Source organism: Corvus moneduloides, chromosome 1, assembly GCF_009650955.1.
Source record: "Corvus moneduloides isolate bCorMon1 chromosome 1, bCorMon1.pri, whole genome shotgun sequence".
Classification (NCBI taxonomy): Eukaryota; Metazoa; Chordata; class Aves; order Passeriformes; family Corvidae; genus Corvus; species Corvus moneduloides.
In genome coordinates this window covers 65326037-65342260 of record NC_045476.1, presented here as the reverse complement: position 1 = coordinate 65342260, position 16224 = coordinate 65326037, and the positions used below count along the sequence as shown (strand labels likewise).

General features: G+C 37.0%; 1 protein-coding gene across 1 annotated transcript in view; it reads right to left on the bottom strand.

The window, feature by feature from the left end:
• LOC116446199 (macrophage mannose receptor 1-like) overlaps nucleotides 1-16224 on the bottom strand; it is a 58705-nt gene that overhangs the window by 32345 nt on the left and 10136 nt on the right. The window contains exons 4-8 of the mRNA XM_032113565.1: nucleotides 15698-15859; nucleotides 12525-12638; nucleotides 9961-10107; nucleotides 5384-5566; nucleotides 1500-1657 (exon numbers count right to left, since the gene is read on the bottom strand). Coding sequence (XP_031969456.1) covers nucleotides 1500-1657; nucleotides 5384-5566; nucleotides 9961-10107; nucleotides 12525-12638; nucleotides 15698-15859 — 764 coding nt within the window. The remainder of the gene's footprint in view (nucleotides 1-1499; nucleotides 1658-5383; nucleotides 5567-9960; nucleotides 10108-12524; nucleotides 12639-15697; nucleotides 15860-16224) is intronic.

Genomic DNA, 16224 nt, shown 5'->3' with positions numbered 1-16224 from the left:
AAAGTTCTTGAAGCAAGTGCCATTTACATCCTTGAATGACTGACTCCCACCTCAGAGCGCTCAGCTTCTTTCCACTGTCTGACCCTATAACTCTGATAAGCAAAGCATCTACTACAACCTCAACCAGCACTGGCATAGCCACTGCACAGACAACAGAGCACAAAAATCCTCACATCCTTAAAAGATGGTTGGCTCAATTACCATGTGCACCATGGCATGCCTAACGTGGAAGAAATATACATTTACACTTCTCTCACCAGAGTATGCCCACTAATACAGCAGAGAAGATTTTTTAATAATTTTTGTAACTATAAATGAGACTCCTCTATGTCGCTTGCTACTTCTTCCTGATGCAGGGCTGGCTTAGCCCTCTCCTGCTGCTCTCAATCTTTAAACTTGAGTGTTTATGCACCAGAATGATGGTGACACATGAGCCAGCTGCATGCATATAGGCCATGGTTGCTGTTGATGACTGCACTGAAGCAAACAAGAAAACTAAACCTACTGGAGCCTGGCTGAAAGCTTGTGCTCCAAGTAGAGCTCAGTAGAGTGTTCAGGACATTGAGAAAAAACCTTAGTTTTCCTCTTCAGTTTAGAAGTGCACTAACCAAAAGTGTAGCAAAAGTTCAACCATTAAGTTTTAATTTTGCAAAATAAGAAAATACCTTTGGTATGTGTACGTGCTTTTGTCCCTCCTGATATAATTGGCAAACTCTAAAGGAGGTGGTAAGTTCATTGGTTTTAATTATCACAAGAAGGAAAAATACAACATCAACACAGGCTGATTTTTATGCCAGGTACTATCTCTTTTCCTGTAATACTCCTAGGTCACTGACCATTGACATATTCCAGAAGAACAGCCCTTTCTAAGCAGCCTTTAAACTGTAGGTGTACAGTCACTTAGGAAAGGCTTTCACTAATGCCCCTGCTATACTTTACTACTTTTCTCACAGCTCTTCACGTGCAGTGCAGACACAAGCCTAACAATTAAACCATCTAGATCCAAGATTTAGAACTTTGCTTAGAAAAATAAAACTAAGATTTCTGTTTTCTTCTAAAGAGAGTATTTCTCTCTAGCATCAATAAAAATTGCTAGTGCAATTTTTTAAGGTGAGTACCATATTCAGTCAAAATAGAAAAAAGCCAAACACATCCAAAATGTCTTTTTAGTTTCCTGAAGAAAACACTTACATGTTCATCTGCTTCCCGATGTAATTATAAGATTCTTTAAAGAAGTTCATGTGCACAAACTGAAATCCTGACATATGGATGCTGGAGGGCAGTTGCTACCACTTGTCTGCTTCTCAGTGAAATTTTCTGGCAACCTCAAACAGAGATCTTTCCTCAAAAAAGTTATTACTGACTTTAAAGTAGGCTGCTTCAAGCAGTAACATACCCATTTTTTTAAACTATTTTTTGTTATTTGCTCTTGCATAGGAAAAAGTTCAAACGATAAATGAAATTATAAGACAATTCAGTCAATAGCTATGTGACTTTACCTTTCCCTTCATAACGACACAGTCCTCTTGCCTGTTGTTTGCATGAGTGGGTTCTCCACGAAGCCACTTGGTGTAGCTGACAGGTGTTCCATCGCTCCATTCAAAATACATCTGAACCTTGAGGTCATTCAACCCAATCCACAGCTCATCAGATGGCTCTAAAACATACAATTAACAGTTCTTTCATATAATGTGAACTTTTGTCTTCGTGGAAAAGAAAAAATTTTATCCTCAGGAAGTTTAAAAGGCAGTCAGGAAATTAGGGCTCTCAGCTTCACAGAGGTCAGACTGACCATCACATATCTACTCCAGTCATCAGCAAAGGCCACCCACCGAAGTGGCAATAAAATAAGGGTGTTCATCATAGAAAACAACCAAAATACTCCCTTTGCCAAATTACATTGCAACACAACTAGGTTCATCTTTTTTTCCAACTCAAAACTCTTGTAACAAGATACAAATAAACACCTAAATAAAGTATTACCTCCCCTTTTCCTCCTAGTTTTAGTAAAATGAAGAAAGAAGTGTCCTATTTTCTAATGCTCAGACACTCAGTGATGTCTTTTAGAGCTGATAACCAGAGTACTTGCAAGTTTTCCCATTCTGTTGTTCCTATATTTTATTTCATTTCAGAGTAAAATGAAATACACATGGTTGTTGGATTTTTTTCACTTTTCAGTTAAAGGAGTTAGCTGCTGGCTTTTGGCTAGAGAAAACTGCAGGACTGATCAAGAAACTTACTTCACGCTCTGTTTCTGAGAGGTTCATTTGCATGTGTTTAAATTCCTCCACTCTAACACACAACACTATTATGTTCATATTTGGTTTTTCCTCTGAATAAACTATTTGAATAAGGAGGATTGAAAATTTAGGCATTTATAATCAGTCTGAATAGATAGAACTGATATTTTGACTTTGTTCAGTGCAACTGGCATTTTTTAAGATATCATTTTGTTATTTATTTCCAGTCTGTTATCCAGTATATACCATAGGCAGCAGGTACTTCCTTTTGTCCACAGCACTATGACTCACGCTGACCAACTGCATGCCCAGTCCATTCCTTGGATAGCTGTCTTTCCAAGAAAAACTACTTGGTTGCTAGACTTTCCTCATTATTAACATTTTTCATGAACAATAAGGAGACTATTTTTTAACAGTTTTTTCCTTTGCTTATAACCTTTTATTTCTAATCATCACGCTCAGAGTTTTTTTCCTGTTCAGCTGTCAAAGTTCTTGCATTCTTGCATAAGTCTTCTTCTAACACACTCTATCCAGACTGACCACAGTCAACCTGACAATGAAATCACCCATGGAAATTAAAAATATCAGCTTTTTGTGAGCCCCCACAAAAAGTCATCAGTTTCAGCAGCAGGTCTCTCAATGGTTCTTTTCTGATTCTGCCATCCCTAGCAACAGAACTGCCTATAAAAAAGATAAAAGTCATTGTCCTCAAGGAAATTCTTTCTGATTAACACATTTCCTAGATTCCACCATAAGCTAAAACTCTTCTGTGACATTTCTGCTATCTGCTAGTTCAGGAACTAGGAGGCTTCCCATTCTGGCCAACCAAGATACTGCAAATATCACCCTCCTAGCTGGTGAATGACACTTGAATGACAGACAGTCACCTCTTTGTCCTTTCTCCTTCCCTCCCTCAAGTCTCCTGCCTTTATAACACCTAAGTGTGATCAGCCCTCATAACTCACCACCTCTCCCCCATGAAGAAGTGCTCAAACTCCCAGGCTCTCAGGCTCCCTTTTCAAACACACACCTTTACCCCTTCTTGCAGACTGTGCTTTAAGTTCAGAAGTCCCCCAAAATTACATTTCAGTACCCTTGTTTAAACTCTCCTCTGCTAACACAACTGAAAGCTGTTCCAATTCTACTGCCCATCGTACTCTCATTCCCTCCTTGCCCACTACCATCCATGCTCTCTAATTTATTTTTTGTTTAGTTACTTCTTAAAATCTTTCTTTCTGTGTTTACTGAGCACTTTGCACAGCAGAGGCATCATCCATGGCCAGAGTTTCTACTGCAGTGGGCTCACACCATGGTAATACAAACAATAAACAAAATTCTTTAACAAAATAACTACATCAAAGTCATCTAAATAAGCCACACAAATCTATGGAGTCTCTTCCTACATAACATTTTTTTCTTCAGTAGAAGAACTGTTACTTTTTTGCAATCATCTCTACAGATGTATGATTAAATACCAAGAGGGTTTTTTTCCAGCAATTTGTGAAGCAGCTTCCCATTCTCAGTCATGCACATTTGTGCCATATCACATGCTGGACTTCCGTGTAAACATCCAGAATGCACTTCTTTATTCTTCATGTTCCTCTCTAAAGTTCTCCTTTGTGGGTGATGCCAACAAAAGCTCAGCTACCATGACAATATTCATCTCATTGTACCCCTTCTTCCTTTGTTTTATCATGGGACTGTGAATTGTTTGGCACAAAGATAGACTTTTGTTCTTTCTGTACAGCAGTGTCCTGATGCAGACAAGATTTTCTAGGCACTGCAATACATGGTGTTCTCCTCTCAGTGGTGAACAAGGGTAATCTGATACAGTCATAAACTCTCGTAAAAGGTTTCTTTAGTTGCTCCTATATTACTTCTCTGAAAAGAATGCTTTCATAATAGTCTGTTGCAGCTAGTTCACCATTTATGAAAAGCCTGGTTTCCTTCAGGACTATTTGCTATTCAGAAACACTCACTTTTACAAAAACAGAACAGCACAGTCAGTTCAGGAAAGGTCTTTGGAAGAGGTATTAAACTATGAAACAACCTACTTCTCATATGTAAGGTGAAAATAGAACTACTTTCCTTTAGAACCTAACTTCTATCAAATGTCCTAATGTCTCATTGAGAGATTCCACCTTTCCTAAGGATACCTTTTGAAAGAGTAAAAGTTTCACGTTGTTCATGAATGAGCAACAAGTCACTCTTTCAGGAATGTGACGAGAAGTGAAAGTTGCCATGAAGGTGTCTAGGATACAAAAATAAAACATATCAGCTGTTTTATGATTTCCACTCCAAGACTGCTTTTATGCTGCAGCTCAAAGTACATGGCTACACTTTCAGTGAAGGATAAACTAATTCACCTTTACCTGGCACTGAAAGCACACATAGGATCAGTCACTGCAAAGAAGCACACATAGGTGTGAACATGCTTCTCCCATCAAAAAGCAGTTAACTGTTCCTCCATGCAAAAGCAGGTTCATGTAAAGCAATAGCAACCATGAAATTGCCTCAGAGTCTGCATGGCTGCATTTTCTGAATGAACACATCTTCCATCTGTAGACTAACTTGCCTTGCAACAGCTCAGAAACCAAGCACCTAAGTACTGTATTTGATATGGGGCACATCTGAATCCATGTACTGGGACAGATAGATTCTGTTTCAGAAGAAACACAAGCAGCATGACTTGAAATGTAAGCACATGGCAGTGCCAATAATAGGACACAGATCTTCCCAAACCGTCTTGGACTAGCAGACTTTCCTTCTCTTCATTTATTTTTACAGCTCAATTGAAAAATCCTTTTATGTTCTGGAAAAGTTTTAAATTGTTTTAACCTATATAAAAGGAGGCAGAAGCAGACCCTAAGAAATTGGAGTTTGGACATAATGCAATTTGCATCATTGACCACAGCTTTTTTGCGGCAGTAAAGTCTGTTTGGGTTTTGTGCTCCTATTCTGTGTTTTTTCTTCCTCTGATTTTTTTAATTTAAAATTTAACTCCTTCTGCACTCTGTGATCAGGGAAATTACTGTTTTTAAACAGTCTCCTCATTTTATTAGCAGGTAAGACATATTCAAAATACCTTCTTTACTCAGAATAAATATACGTGTATATATACGTTATTATGAAAAAATACTCACGGTACCCAAGTTGAGAAATAACAAAGCTGTATTCTTCAACATTATGGATGCTTGCCAGATCTCCATCCTCTTTTCTGCAAGATGTTAAGGCATCTTTCCATATTTTGGCGTCCCTATGAATTATGTAACAGTGACCAGCATATGACATCCATTGATCAGGACACCTAATAGGCACATTCACCTCTGAAAAAAAATTGCCACAAAGAGTTTCAGAATACTATTCTTTACTAGAGACTAAACACATCAGAAAATATTCAAAAAAACATTAATCATGTATTTTCTTCACGAAGAACAACAGAGATGAAAAATACATAAAGGATAAAAGTCTTTGTGAATAATTGAAAGTTGAAATTTCCACATTGTTTTTAAGAACACTTCAGGTGCAAACAAGTGCTTGCAACTTGCGAAAAGACAATAAAACGCTTTAAGTTTTGTCCTTTATAGGCATGCATATTGACATACTAAAATGTAAGATCTGCAGAGTGGTGCTTTATAATTTTTCTACACTGATGTCAGCACCTCTCTTTAATCCCCATGTTATATGTTAAGAATCTGACTTCACAATACATACTTATGAGAGTAACTATTTTTCCCCAAAACTTAGGCACTTTATGGATTAGCCCATCTGCTAGACTACAGAAAAAAATAACTGATTATATATAATCCCAAGAGAACCCAAATAAGACTACTGCTTTTAGGAATCCTTTTCAGAAGCTTAACTGATAAAATTATGCTGTCAAAGTAAATGATTTATGCTTAAAACTTGCTTTTAGAAGCTCAGTAGAACAGCACCAGGATATTGCCAACAAACACAAAGCTGTACAGCAAACAATTCAGCCTTGGGAGGAGTGCCACCTGAACATATAATAAACAGAGTATTGCTGTTGAAGAAACAAATTAGGATTCTTGCAGCTCTTTATTTATAATGAGCAGATGGGTTTAGCAAACACCAATATACAGAGTAGAACAAGGACAGCAGGTTTTCAGAAATTCTGCTGGCAAAAACACTTCTGTGTGTCAGAAGGAGAAGAAATGTCTTTGTTTAACAGTGGGATGTATTCTGTAGGAATGTTTAAATAGGCACCCAAACTCATGACCAGTCAGGCCCATGTTGAAGGCACATATCCTGTTTCAACTGGAACATACTGATGATTAATAGATATATAGTGCCACAACGCACACTTCTGCCGGTTCAGGCCTGCCTCTGAAAAGTACTAGCATGTTCTCACAAAGTTCAAATAAAACTAAACCTTTTTTCCCCAGGACAAGGGGCTCAATACTTGGTCAGAGACCTCTCAATTCTGCCACAGGAGAGGAAGAACTGAAAAAGAGAGTGGAGGAAGCCCAGGAAAACAAACTGAATGTACGTGGTGATGTTGGGAGAAACAGGAGAGCACAGAGGTGAAAAATGCTTTTGTAGAAGTTGTCTGATGCTTCAGGCAGCTGCCTAATTTGTCCTATACCTGGTCTCAGCTCCGAGCATATGCATTTTACAGTGCTTTGCCATAAATCAGAGAGCGCTCAACATACCCGTCTGCAAACTGCAAACACTGAATGGAACAGAAATCAACAGTTCAGGCAGGGCTGCAGAGAGAGTCACAAAGGTATTTATGTCTCAGTGAGTCCATGAGCATCTCTTTTTCAAGCTGATGGAGACTGTGACAATATTACTCACTGAACACTGAAGCAGCTATGGCAGGACAGGAAAACTTTTCCTTGTAGACCCAGTAACACCAGGGAACTTGTTGCAGGCCACAAAACAAAAAAAGCATTTGATGGTCTAGTTTCCTTGGTGTAAGCCTTATTGAATTACATTGTGGGGACTTCTTAGCACAAGAAACTCTTCGTTCTTCATTTCAACTACTCAGCAAAAATGAACCCTGTGCTTCCCCATTCTACTTTTAAAGAAAATACTAGACAACTCAAAGCCCTCCAGTTTACTTTTTCATCCTAATGGAAACAAGTACTACTACTCCCTGGATATCATTTCACTTAAACAAAAAAAGCAATGCAAATTATCACAAATAAAAGGTAAAAGATGATATTGCATTAATGTGTAAAGAATATTATTCCAAATGTCAAGCTGATAAATTTATTGGCCTGTAACTGTAGAATTGTTATTCCTCAAATAGAGAGCAAGTACTCTTGTAAAGTTAACTTTTTTATAAGCTTGACTTTCTGAAGTCTGAAAATCTCACAGTGGTTGACTTGGGTGTCTAAAAGGGTGAAAGCACTAGCTGAAGCCAGTCTCATGACTCAGACATGCAAATTTCTCTCTTAGACCCATCCTCTGTGGTCTGATAAGGGAGAGAGACACAGCATCCCAGCAATAACAGTAAGAGCATTTATTTCCTCTAACTGAATATTTAAAGGAACATTTGGAAAGAGTACTTTAAGATCACTGCACTTTGTTGGCTTGGGATGAAATCTGCGCTGGCAATCACTTGGTGGAGGTAGACAGACAGCCTTTCCTTTCAACGTTTTGAAGCTGAAATTAATACATTTCTATTAATCTACTTAGCTGTGTTACAGAACAAATTCTCTGTAGCCCTAAGACTCTACATCACTTTGATGTATAAAATGATGTAGCCCTCTGCTGGAAAAAATACTTTGTTACAAGAAATAGGAAACAAAACCTCAAAACAATCCTGCAGATGTTTGCTTTGTGAAAATCCATCTGTAATGAAAACAAACATTCTGTAAAGATCTTTCCCGACTGTTTTGAACACAAGCATGATTAAATTCTGTTGTAAAATGTTCCTCTGTCCCACATACTGTCCTGTTAGACAAAATTATAACTTCTAGGGTTAAAATTTCGAAGGCTTGTCTCTGTGTTTAATGTCAGGTGAACAACTACGTGCATGTATGAATTTGCAAGTAATTTATTTCTTAACTCAGGAAAACATGATCTGCCACGAGTTTTCCCTTACACCTTTAGAAGCTGAGGGCACTTAACACCTTGCATGATTCCATGCTTACTCCTTTTATTACTTCCCCCCGTGGGACATTTTGGAAAATATTTTATGAAGTGAACCACTGCCAATTGCTGGTTTATCTGTCACAGTGTTTCCTCAGCAATTTCTGTTTAATTGAAAACTTCTGTCTCTTCCTTCAAATTACTGGTAAACTGGAGGGTGGAGGTGGGGGGTAGTAACAAAAGCCAAACGCAAAAGAAAGTAATGACCATTAGACACACTCCCCGACCCCAAAAAAACTGAATTTAAATCTAAATAATATAGCAGCCAGTATTAAACTGATACTGTATTTATAGGCATCAGTGTTTCAGAACTGATGTGTGAAACCTGAAAGCTGAGCAGCAGCTAGTTGAATAACCTAAAACAACCTATATATAAATGGAACTCTTTGGGTATCACTGGTATAAAAATACTAACGAATCTTTACATCTTAAATTAAGAAGTGATTTAAACATGCACTGAAGTCTTTCTCAGCTAAGGCAATGAATGTGCTTAATTTCAACACTGAGGAATTAATTAAATTCATTAATTAATATGTATTTTAATGTCTAATTAATGATACACCAGCTCATTCTTGTGGTTTTTCTCTCAGCAATAAAGCAAAACAAATGAGGCAGAATCCTCTGTCTTAAGTGTTTTTAACGGGACTGATTCTATATTGACAAAAGCAGAAAAATTATTTAAAAACACCAACTGTTTTTTAAGCCAAGTATCAAACAATGATTTTTCAAAACATCTGTTTCGCAAGTAGTGATGCATATTAATAAATGAACTGGAAATCTAGTAATAGCTTAGTGTTCTGCTTCTAAAGCTACACAAAATAATATTTGTGGATTTAGGAGATACAGGTATGTCCTGGATAAAGAAAGGGACTTGGAAAGAACAGAAAGAAGGAGTGATGAAACAAAGGAATAAGTTACAATGTGTTTATAATATACAGATAATAAGGAAACAGGTCTAAATAAGTCTTATCCCTGTTCTGTCTTAGGTACATTAGGCAAGTTCCAGAATCACATTTCCTCTGAAAAAGTATCTATACACATCTAATTTAAATAATATAATAAAGAATTGTATATGCTTATTTATGTATACAAGTAAGTATTTCTATATTTCTATATAAATATTTCTATATTTATAGACATATAAATACATTAAAATATCTAATTCAAAATAATTTTTAGAAATTCCTCTAGCCCACTACTGACTTGCAATGACTCATAAGTACTAAAAATTACAGGAAGAAGAAGTGAATTCGTTTAATTGTGTACATGGGGCTTCAGAAAATTACATCATTTTAAAAACATTAAATTCATGTTTTATTATTTTATAATCAGAATCTGACAATTCTGCTTGGTTTTGGAAAAGAGAACACAGTTTTGCAATTTGGAACTCAGGACTATTGAAGAAAGATTATTACACAGGAAATAGGGAGGTCAGAGCAAAAAGGAAGTACACACTGTTCACTTTTAGAGGGAATCTTGGACAAACCACAGTCTGCAGTGTCCTTTGCTTGGTTTTACCAAGTGCAATAACACCTATTCCAATTAAAGATAAAAATCACTGTTCATTTAGGATTTGTTGAGGGTATATTACCAAACCTACCTGTAGGAATAATGAAAGATTCTAAAGTAGCATTTCCTCGTTTACAAATATAGCCAAGTTTCTTATCACATTCCCAGTTCTCCCACTTAGCACCTTTGCTAGGATTTAATGCACCACAGATTTTTCCAGGTTCTGGAGAAGGATGGCCTAAAAAAAAAAAGAAAAAAACAACAAAAATCCACCACCACAAACCTCAACAACAACAGTGTATAAGCACAACATGGTTACCCTCCCAGCTCTCACATTCTCTTCTGGTCCATGCTTCAACCATAAAATGCATTACCACACTGAAAGCTGTGGTACTCTACAGTCCTTTAGACTGAAGGGGGAAGTCCAGTCCCTTAAGAGATAATTTTTCCACAGAAGCCACAAGTCACAAATTCATAGTTTAACAGCCTCTTTACATGTTCAAAGTCTTGGTGAAAGGTATTAGAGTGCATATGTTTATTTTCTTTGGGATTTTTCCTCTTCTAAACAGAGAATGTCTAAGCTCCAGAGGACAGTCTTCAGGTAAAAAAACTGTTCAGTAAGCTAGTCAAATTCCGTACTTGGTGTAAGAAAAATAATAAGTAATTATTTTGCTGATGTGAACTTCTTGCCTATTTGTCTAACCAATACAATGATATCAGGATATTTGGATATTCTTGGATATAGTTGATTAGCATTAGCACTAACAAAAACACCTAGAAGAAAAATAGAACCTATAGAACAGAAGAAATTTCTGCAATAAACCAGGTGAACTTCTCAAGATCTGACCTACTGTTATTAAACTTAGCATGTTTTTTCTGTAATTTCTGACCATATGTCACTATATTACATATAAGCATTGGTACTACACAGAATAAACATAACAAAAGAATATTTTTAGTGTCCAAGATTGTTCACTGAAATTTTCTTATATCATTATGATTTCATTACTTTAGATTAAATACAGTCTTATATTTTCAGTCACGTTCTCTCTTATTCCCATAGGAGAAATAGATATGCTAACTTCAAAAATATAATCTTAAATTGTTTTAATGCACAAAGAAGTTCAGCTGTTGGCAGCTAGAACTCAAAAATTTCTAAGCAAAATAATTTTTTTTAAACATTGATAACAGTTCCAATTTTTTTCTGTCATTTATTTAGGGCTAGTGAAATGGAAAAATATGAAGTTTCCACAAATTCCCTTCAAATGTACCAGTAGAAAAGCAGCCAGTTCTTGAACATCCAGTGTAATGGAGATGAGACAGAGGTAGGCTGACCAACATAAAGTCATGAAGGAGATAGCACAAATATAAAACATGTTATATGGACATAAGAGTAGAGTAAGAGTACCTTTGAATGAAATTAAGGAACATAATGAGTTAAAGATAAATGGAGCCCATTTTTGTTAGATCAAAACCCATCTAATTCTTTACAGTACAACTGAGAGTTGTCTGCAGTTTTAACAACCATGAACAGCTCCTCTGGCTGCTTTGGCTCCATCTCACAACTGTGTTTCCCCCACTCCTTCTTGCATCCAGATTCTCATCAGTGCACTCGGATGACAGAGCTATAAATACCTTCACAGCAACTTGCAGTTCATCTGTTTGCCTGTGTGCTCACTCCACTGGAGAGCTGTTCATAAAGTAGTTCAATTCACTCTTCAGGGTTTACTACTTAAGAAGTTTGTCCACCTAAAACATGCTTTTGGGCTTATCTACACAAGGGAGGCCCTGGGTGATATGCTGGAGCATGCAGGTGTGGTTACTGGTCATTAAATACATCTGAAATTCTCAGTGAAGATAAAGAGCATTTACACTGCAGACATCTACTTTAAATCAGTCTCCAAAAGCTTCCTGAATAGCCAGTGCAAAGGAACAAGGCAAGGATCCTGAGAAAAGAGACCTTTACACAGGCACTCTGTATAGTCAACCAGAGATACAGCCCGTCACCATGTGCACAGATGGCATAGAAACAGGCTTTTTAATGATGGTACCAGAGCTCAACACTGCAGCTACAGCTGTCAAGTAGCTGGGCTTCCATCAAAATAGACTAGCCTCAAATGTTTGGTTTCATACGTGTTACTGTTGTAAGTAGGTTAATCCCACACGAAAAAGAAAATCTATTCTTTAAACAAATTTAAAAAATTGAACAAAAAACAAATTGGAAAGGAATTTTAAAAAAAGGAAAAAGAAAAATAAAATAAAATTTTAAAAAACAAAACAGACAAACAAATCCACCCCCCACAAAAAAACACTGATCAGTCTAATCTCACAAATGAAGACATCTACAGTACCTGATTTCTTCTGTATTCAGAAATAAAATAAACTAAGAAGATATGCAAATGAAGTGTCAACAGATGACTTAAAACTTTCCTATGGATTTTGAGGCTACCTTTTCCATTATGAATAATAAATTAAGCCCCATGTATATCCCTAGCATAAGGGCCATTACTCACAGTGTTTATAATCTCTATCAGAATCTTTCAACATCAAAACAAGCTCAATAATTGCAGGAGAATAGACTGCCAGAAAAGATATCTGTTACACAATGACCAAATTTTTGCCTTCTGAACTGAGTAGCAATGTATGTAACCTTACCTGGAACCCAGTTTAAGTACCGAAGAGGAGCACCACCAACCCATTGCCATCCACTGTTGAAATTCAAACTGTTAAGACCAAACCAGAGAGCTGAACTCAGTGTGCGAGTCAGACCTAGGTAACAGAGACACAGAGAGATATTGGAAGCCCACAGCAAGAGCAAGAACCTCCTAAAGACTTGAGGGTTGAATTCTAGTGGAGCCGTCTCCTTCTCCTTTTTCCTAGTAAAAGTTTTAACAATTTTTAATGTTCTAGTTAAGGTGGTTAAGCTAAACCTGCAAAACAGGTCATTGGTTAGTTACATACAGTTACATTGGTCAGTTTAGTTGTAGGTTTGGAGAATTTTATTATGACAGGGAACAAAATGACTCTGCTACCATTGATCACAAACACGAAACTTTTTTTTCAGAACTATAAAATATTAAATGGATAAAGTTGCAGAAAAGGTCACGAAACCAAAAATCAGTTTTCTAAAATGAAAGATATAGTTTTCCAGTGTGTATTTTCTCTTCCATAAAATTAACAAGTGTTAATTTCACAGTGTAAAAAACCTGTTCTCATTTATCAAAATACACGAAAATTCAATCATTGCAAACATCATCTTTTTAACAGAATTACTTGTGCATTTTTCAGACCGATCTGATTTCAGTTCTTTAGCCAATGATAAGTCAGGCTTCTAAAAAACAATTCAAATTTATTCCTCTAGATCTGAAAAGCAATCAGAAATATGGTCCTACTGAACATTATTCATCGTCACTACTAATCAATTGTCTATCTGTGCCATTAGCATAAGGAATCACAGCTGGATGACTGATTTTTTAAATTTAAGCGCATTTCTGCATAGTTCACAGAAAATCATTGTGCAATGTGTAACATTTGTTTCTGCTTCTACTGAAGGCATCATGCCAAGATGTTGCAATTTGTAGTTGTCTTTGACACCACAAGGATGGGCAGCACTTGAAGCATGGCAAAGTTAAAAGGAAAGGTAGTTAACTACTGGAAAGGACTGGAACCTCATACCTGGTTTTGCACCAACATGTTAACATGTTCTATTACTTCTTCTGGACAAACACGTTGAGGTTCTGAGAACTGAGCCAGACAGGAAATCCTGGTACTGCCAGTACAGTTGTATAATGAAAAACTGATCTTCACATGCATTTAGCAACCATATCTATTAGTTTGCAATTAAAACACATCAAGTGATAACTAACTTCTGTGTCAGTGACAGTTTGCTCCCTTGAGCGCTGATTTCAACAATAATTTTGTCACAGTCATTAAAAAAACAACCTATGTTTTGACCACATCTTAAAATTGAAAACAGAAATCTAGACAGAACAAATTGTTCATAGCATTAAAAATACATTTCTCATTTCTCTTAAGTGGAGAAATATGGATTTGATTGATAGACTACCAGATGGATAAGGAATTGGCTGGGTGTCTGCATCCAAAGAGTTACAGTCAGGGGCTTAGAATCCAAATGGAAACCAGTAACAAGTGGTGTTTCTCTAGGGTCTATATTGAGACCAGTATTCTTAACATCTACGTCAGTCACACAGACAGTGGGATTGGGTGCACCCTCAGCAAGTCTGCAGATGACACTCAGCTGAATGGTGTGTTTGACTCACTTGAGGGAAACAATGGCAACCAGAGGGCCTCTGACAGGCTTGAGGAGTAAGCCCGTATCAGCCACATGAAGTCCAACAAGGCCAAGCACCAGGTCCTGCCCCTGGATCATGGAAATTCACCGTATCAATATGGACTAGGGGATGAATGGATTGAGAGCAGCCCTGCAGAGAAGGAGTTTGGGGTGCTCATGAATGAAAAGCTGGACATGACCCAGTCACGTGCACTTGCAGCCCAGAAAGCCAAATATGTCCTGGGCTGCATTCAAAGCAGTGTGGCCAGCAGGGCAAGGGAGGGGATTCTGACCCTCAAAACCCTGCTCTAGTGAGACCCACTTGGAGTTCTGCATTCAGCTCTGGGGTCCCCAGTACAAGAAAGCCATGGATCAAGTCCAGAGGAGGAAAGAAAAATCATCAGAGGGCTGGAACATCCCTCTTGTGAAGAATGGCTCAGAGATCTGGGGTTGCTCAGCCTGGAGAGGAGAAGGCTTTGGGGAGACCTTGTCATGGCTTTTCAATAAATAAAAAGGACTTCTAAGAAATTTGGAGGAAGCCTTTTTACCAGGGCTTGTAGTGACAGGACAAGGGACAACAGTTTAAAAATGAAAGAGGGTAGATTTAGATTGGATACAATGAAGACATTTCTTACAATGTTGATGGTGAGGCCCTGGAACAGGTTGTCCCGAGAAATTGTTGATCCTCATCATTGAAGTGTTCAAGGTAAGGTTGATGGGACTTTGAGCAACCTAGTCTAATCCATGATAACCTATACCATGGCAGAGAGGTTGGACTAGATGATCTTTTAAATGCTCCTTCCAACCCAAACTATTCTCTAATTCTCTGATTCTATGAATTTAGAGAGTACAACATATAGCTTATAGCATAGAATATTTTATCATTCAGCTGATGTAACATATTCAAAATATTTTCTCATCTACTTAATAGATGAATTAGTGGACTATTTCATGTGTGTACACAGGCTGAGAAGGTAATAAAGAGGACTTTCCCAATGCAGAATGTAAATATATTCAAGTACAAATTTAAGAATTTTCTCATAGGAGAAGTTTGGAAACTCCTTCCAAAAACATTGAAGGAGATTGAAACTGAGACCATTTGTGAGTCATTTTGTTTATTAGTTCTTTTTCTTCTCATATTGTAGGATATACTGAAGATTCAATGGCTTTAGTGAAATAGGCAAAACTGCTGACTAATACACACTACAAAAAGAGTGCAAAAAGGATGCAATCTTGGTATCTACATCTTCAGTTTACAAACTACGTTGCATTTTTCTGCATTCCAATATTCATTCTTTGTTGCCTGCACTACTTAATTGTATATTTTATGTTACTCTTAACTTACGGCAATATTTAATCACGATAAAATAAATATTATCTGTCCTATACTTGCAGCTGAATCATTCAATATAACTATTTCAATTTACTAACTACCAGAATTGAACAAATATAAATCTTTAAGATGGAACATGCCATATTAGTGTCACTGTTGCAATAATATGCTTTTTTAAAAACATGATGGATAATATTAACCTACCTGTCAGGTATGTTTGTTCATGTAATTCTGTGATGCTTAATAACTCTGCCCTCTGCTGTTGACAGCTTTTTCTTGCCTGATGCCATTTCAAAGCTGTCTCAGAGTTTATCTGGTACTGGACATTTGTTAAAGGATCTGTGTTCCAGAAATCATTAGCAGTAACTGTAGAGAGAAAAGAAAATGCTGTAACTCATCATGAAACCAGATAAAATATAGAAAAAAAAATTGCATAGCAAAAGCGACAAAATGCCTGAACACTGCTATAGACAAATGGCTTGAAAGGAATCCTGAGGTTCTCTAATGTAATAGTAGATCCAGGGCAGCAGACAGGGAATGAAACAAGGTCACCGTTTTCTCTGGTACAACAAATCTTCTGTTTAAGGTAAACAATGAGTGGATAAAAACATGCTAAAATAGTTGATTTGTGAATGTGGAGAAAAAGACTAAAAACTTCCAGGGTGATGCTAGCTAAGGTGTATATCAAGTTGACCTTTTTTCTGAGATAAACCCCAAATTTTCTTACTAAT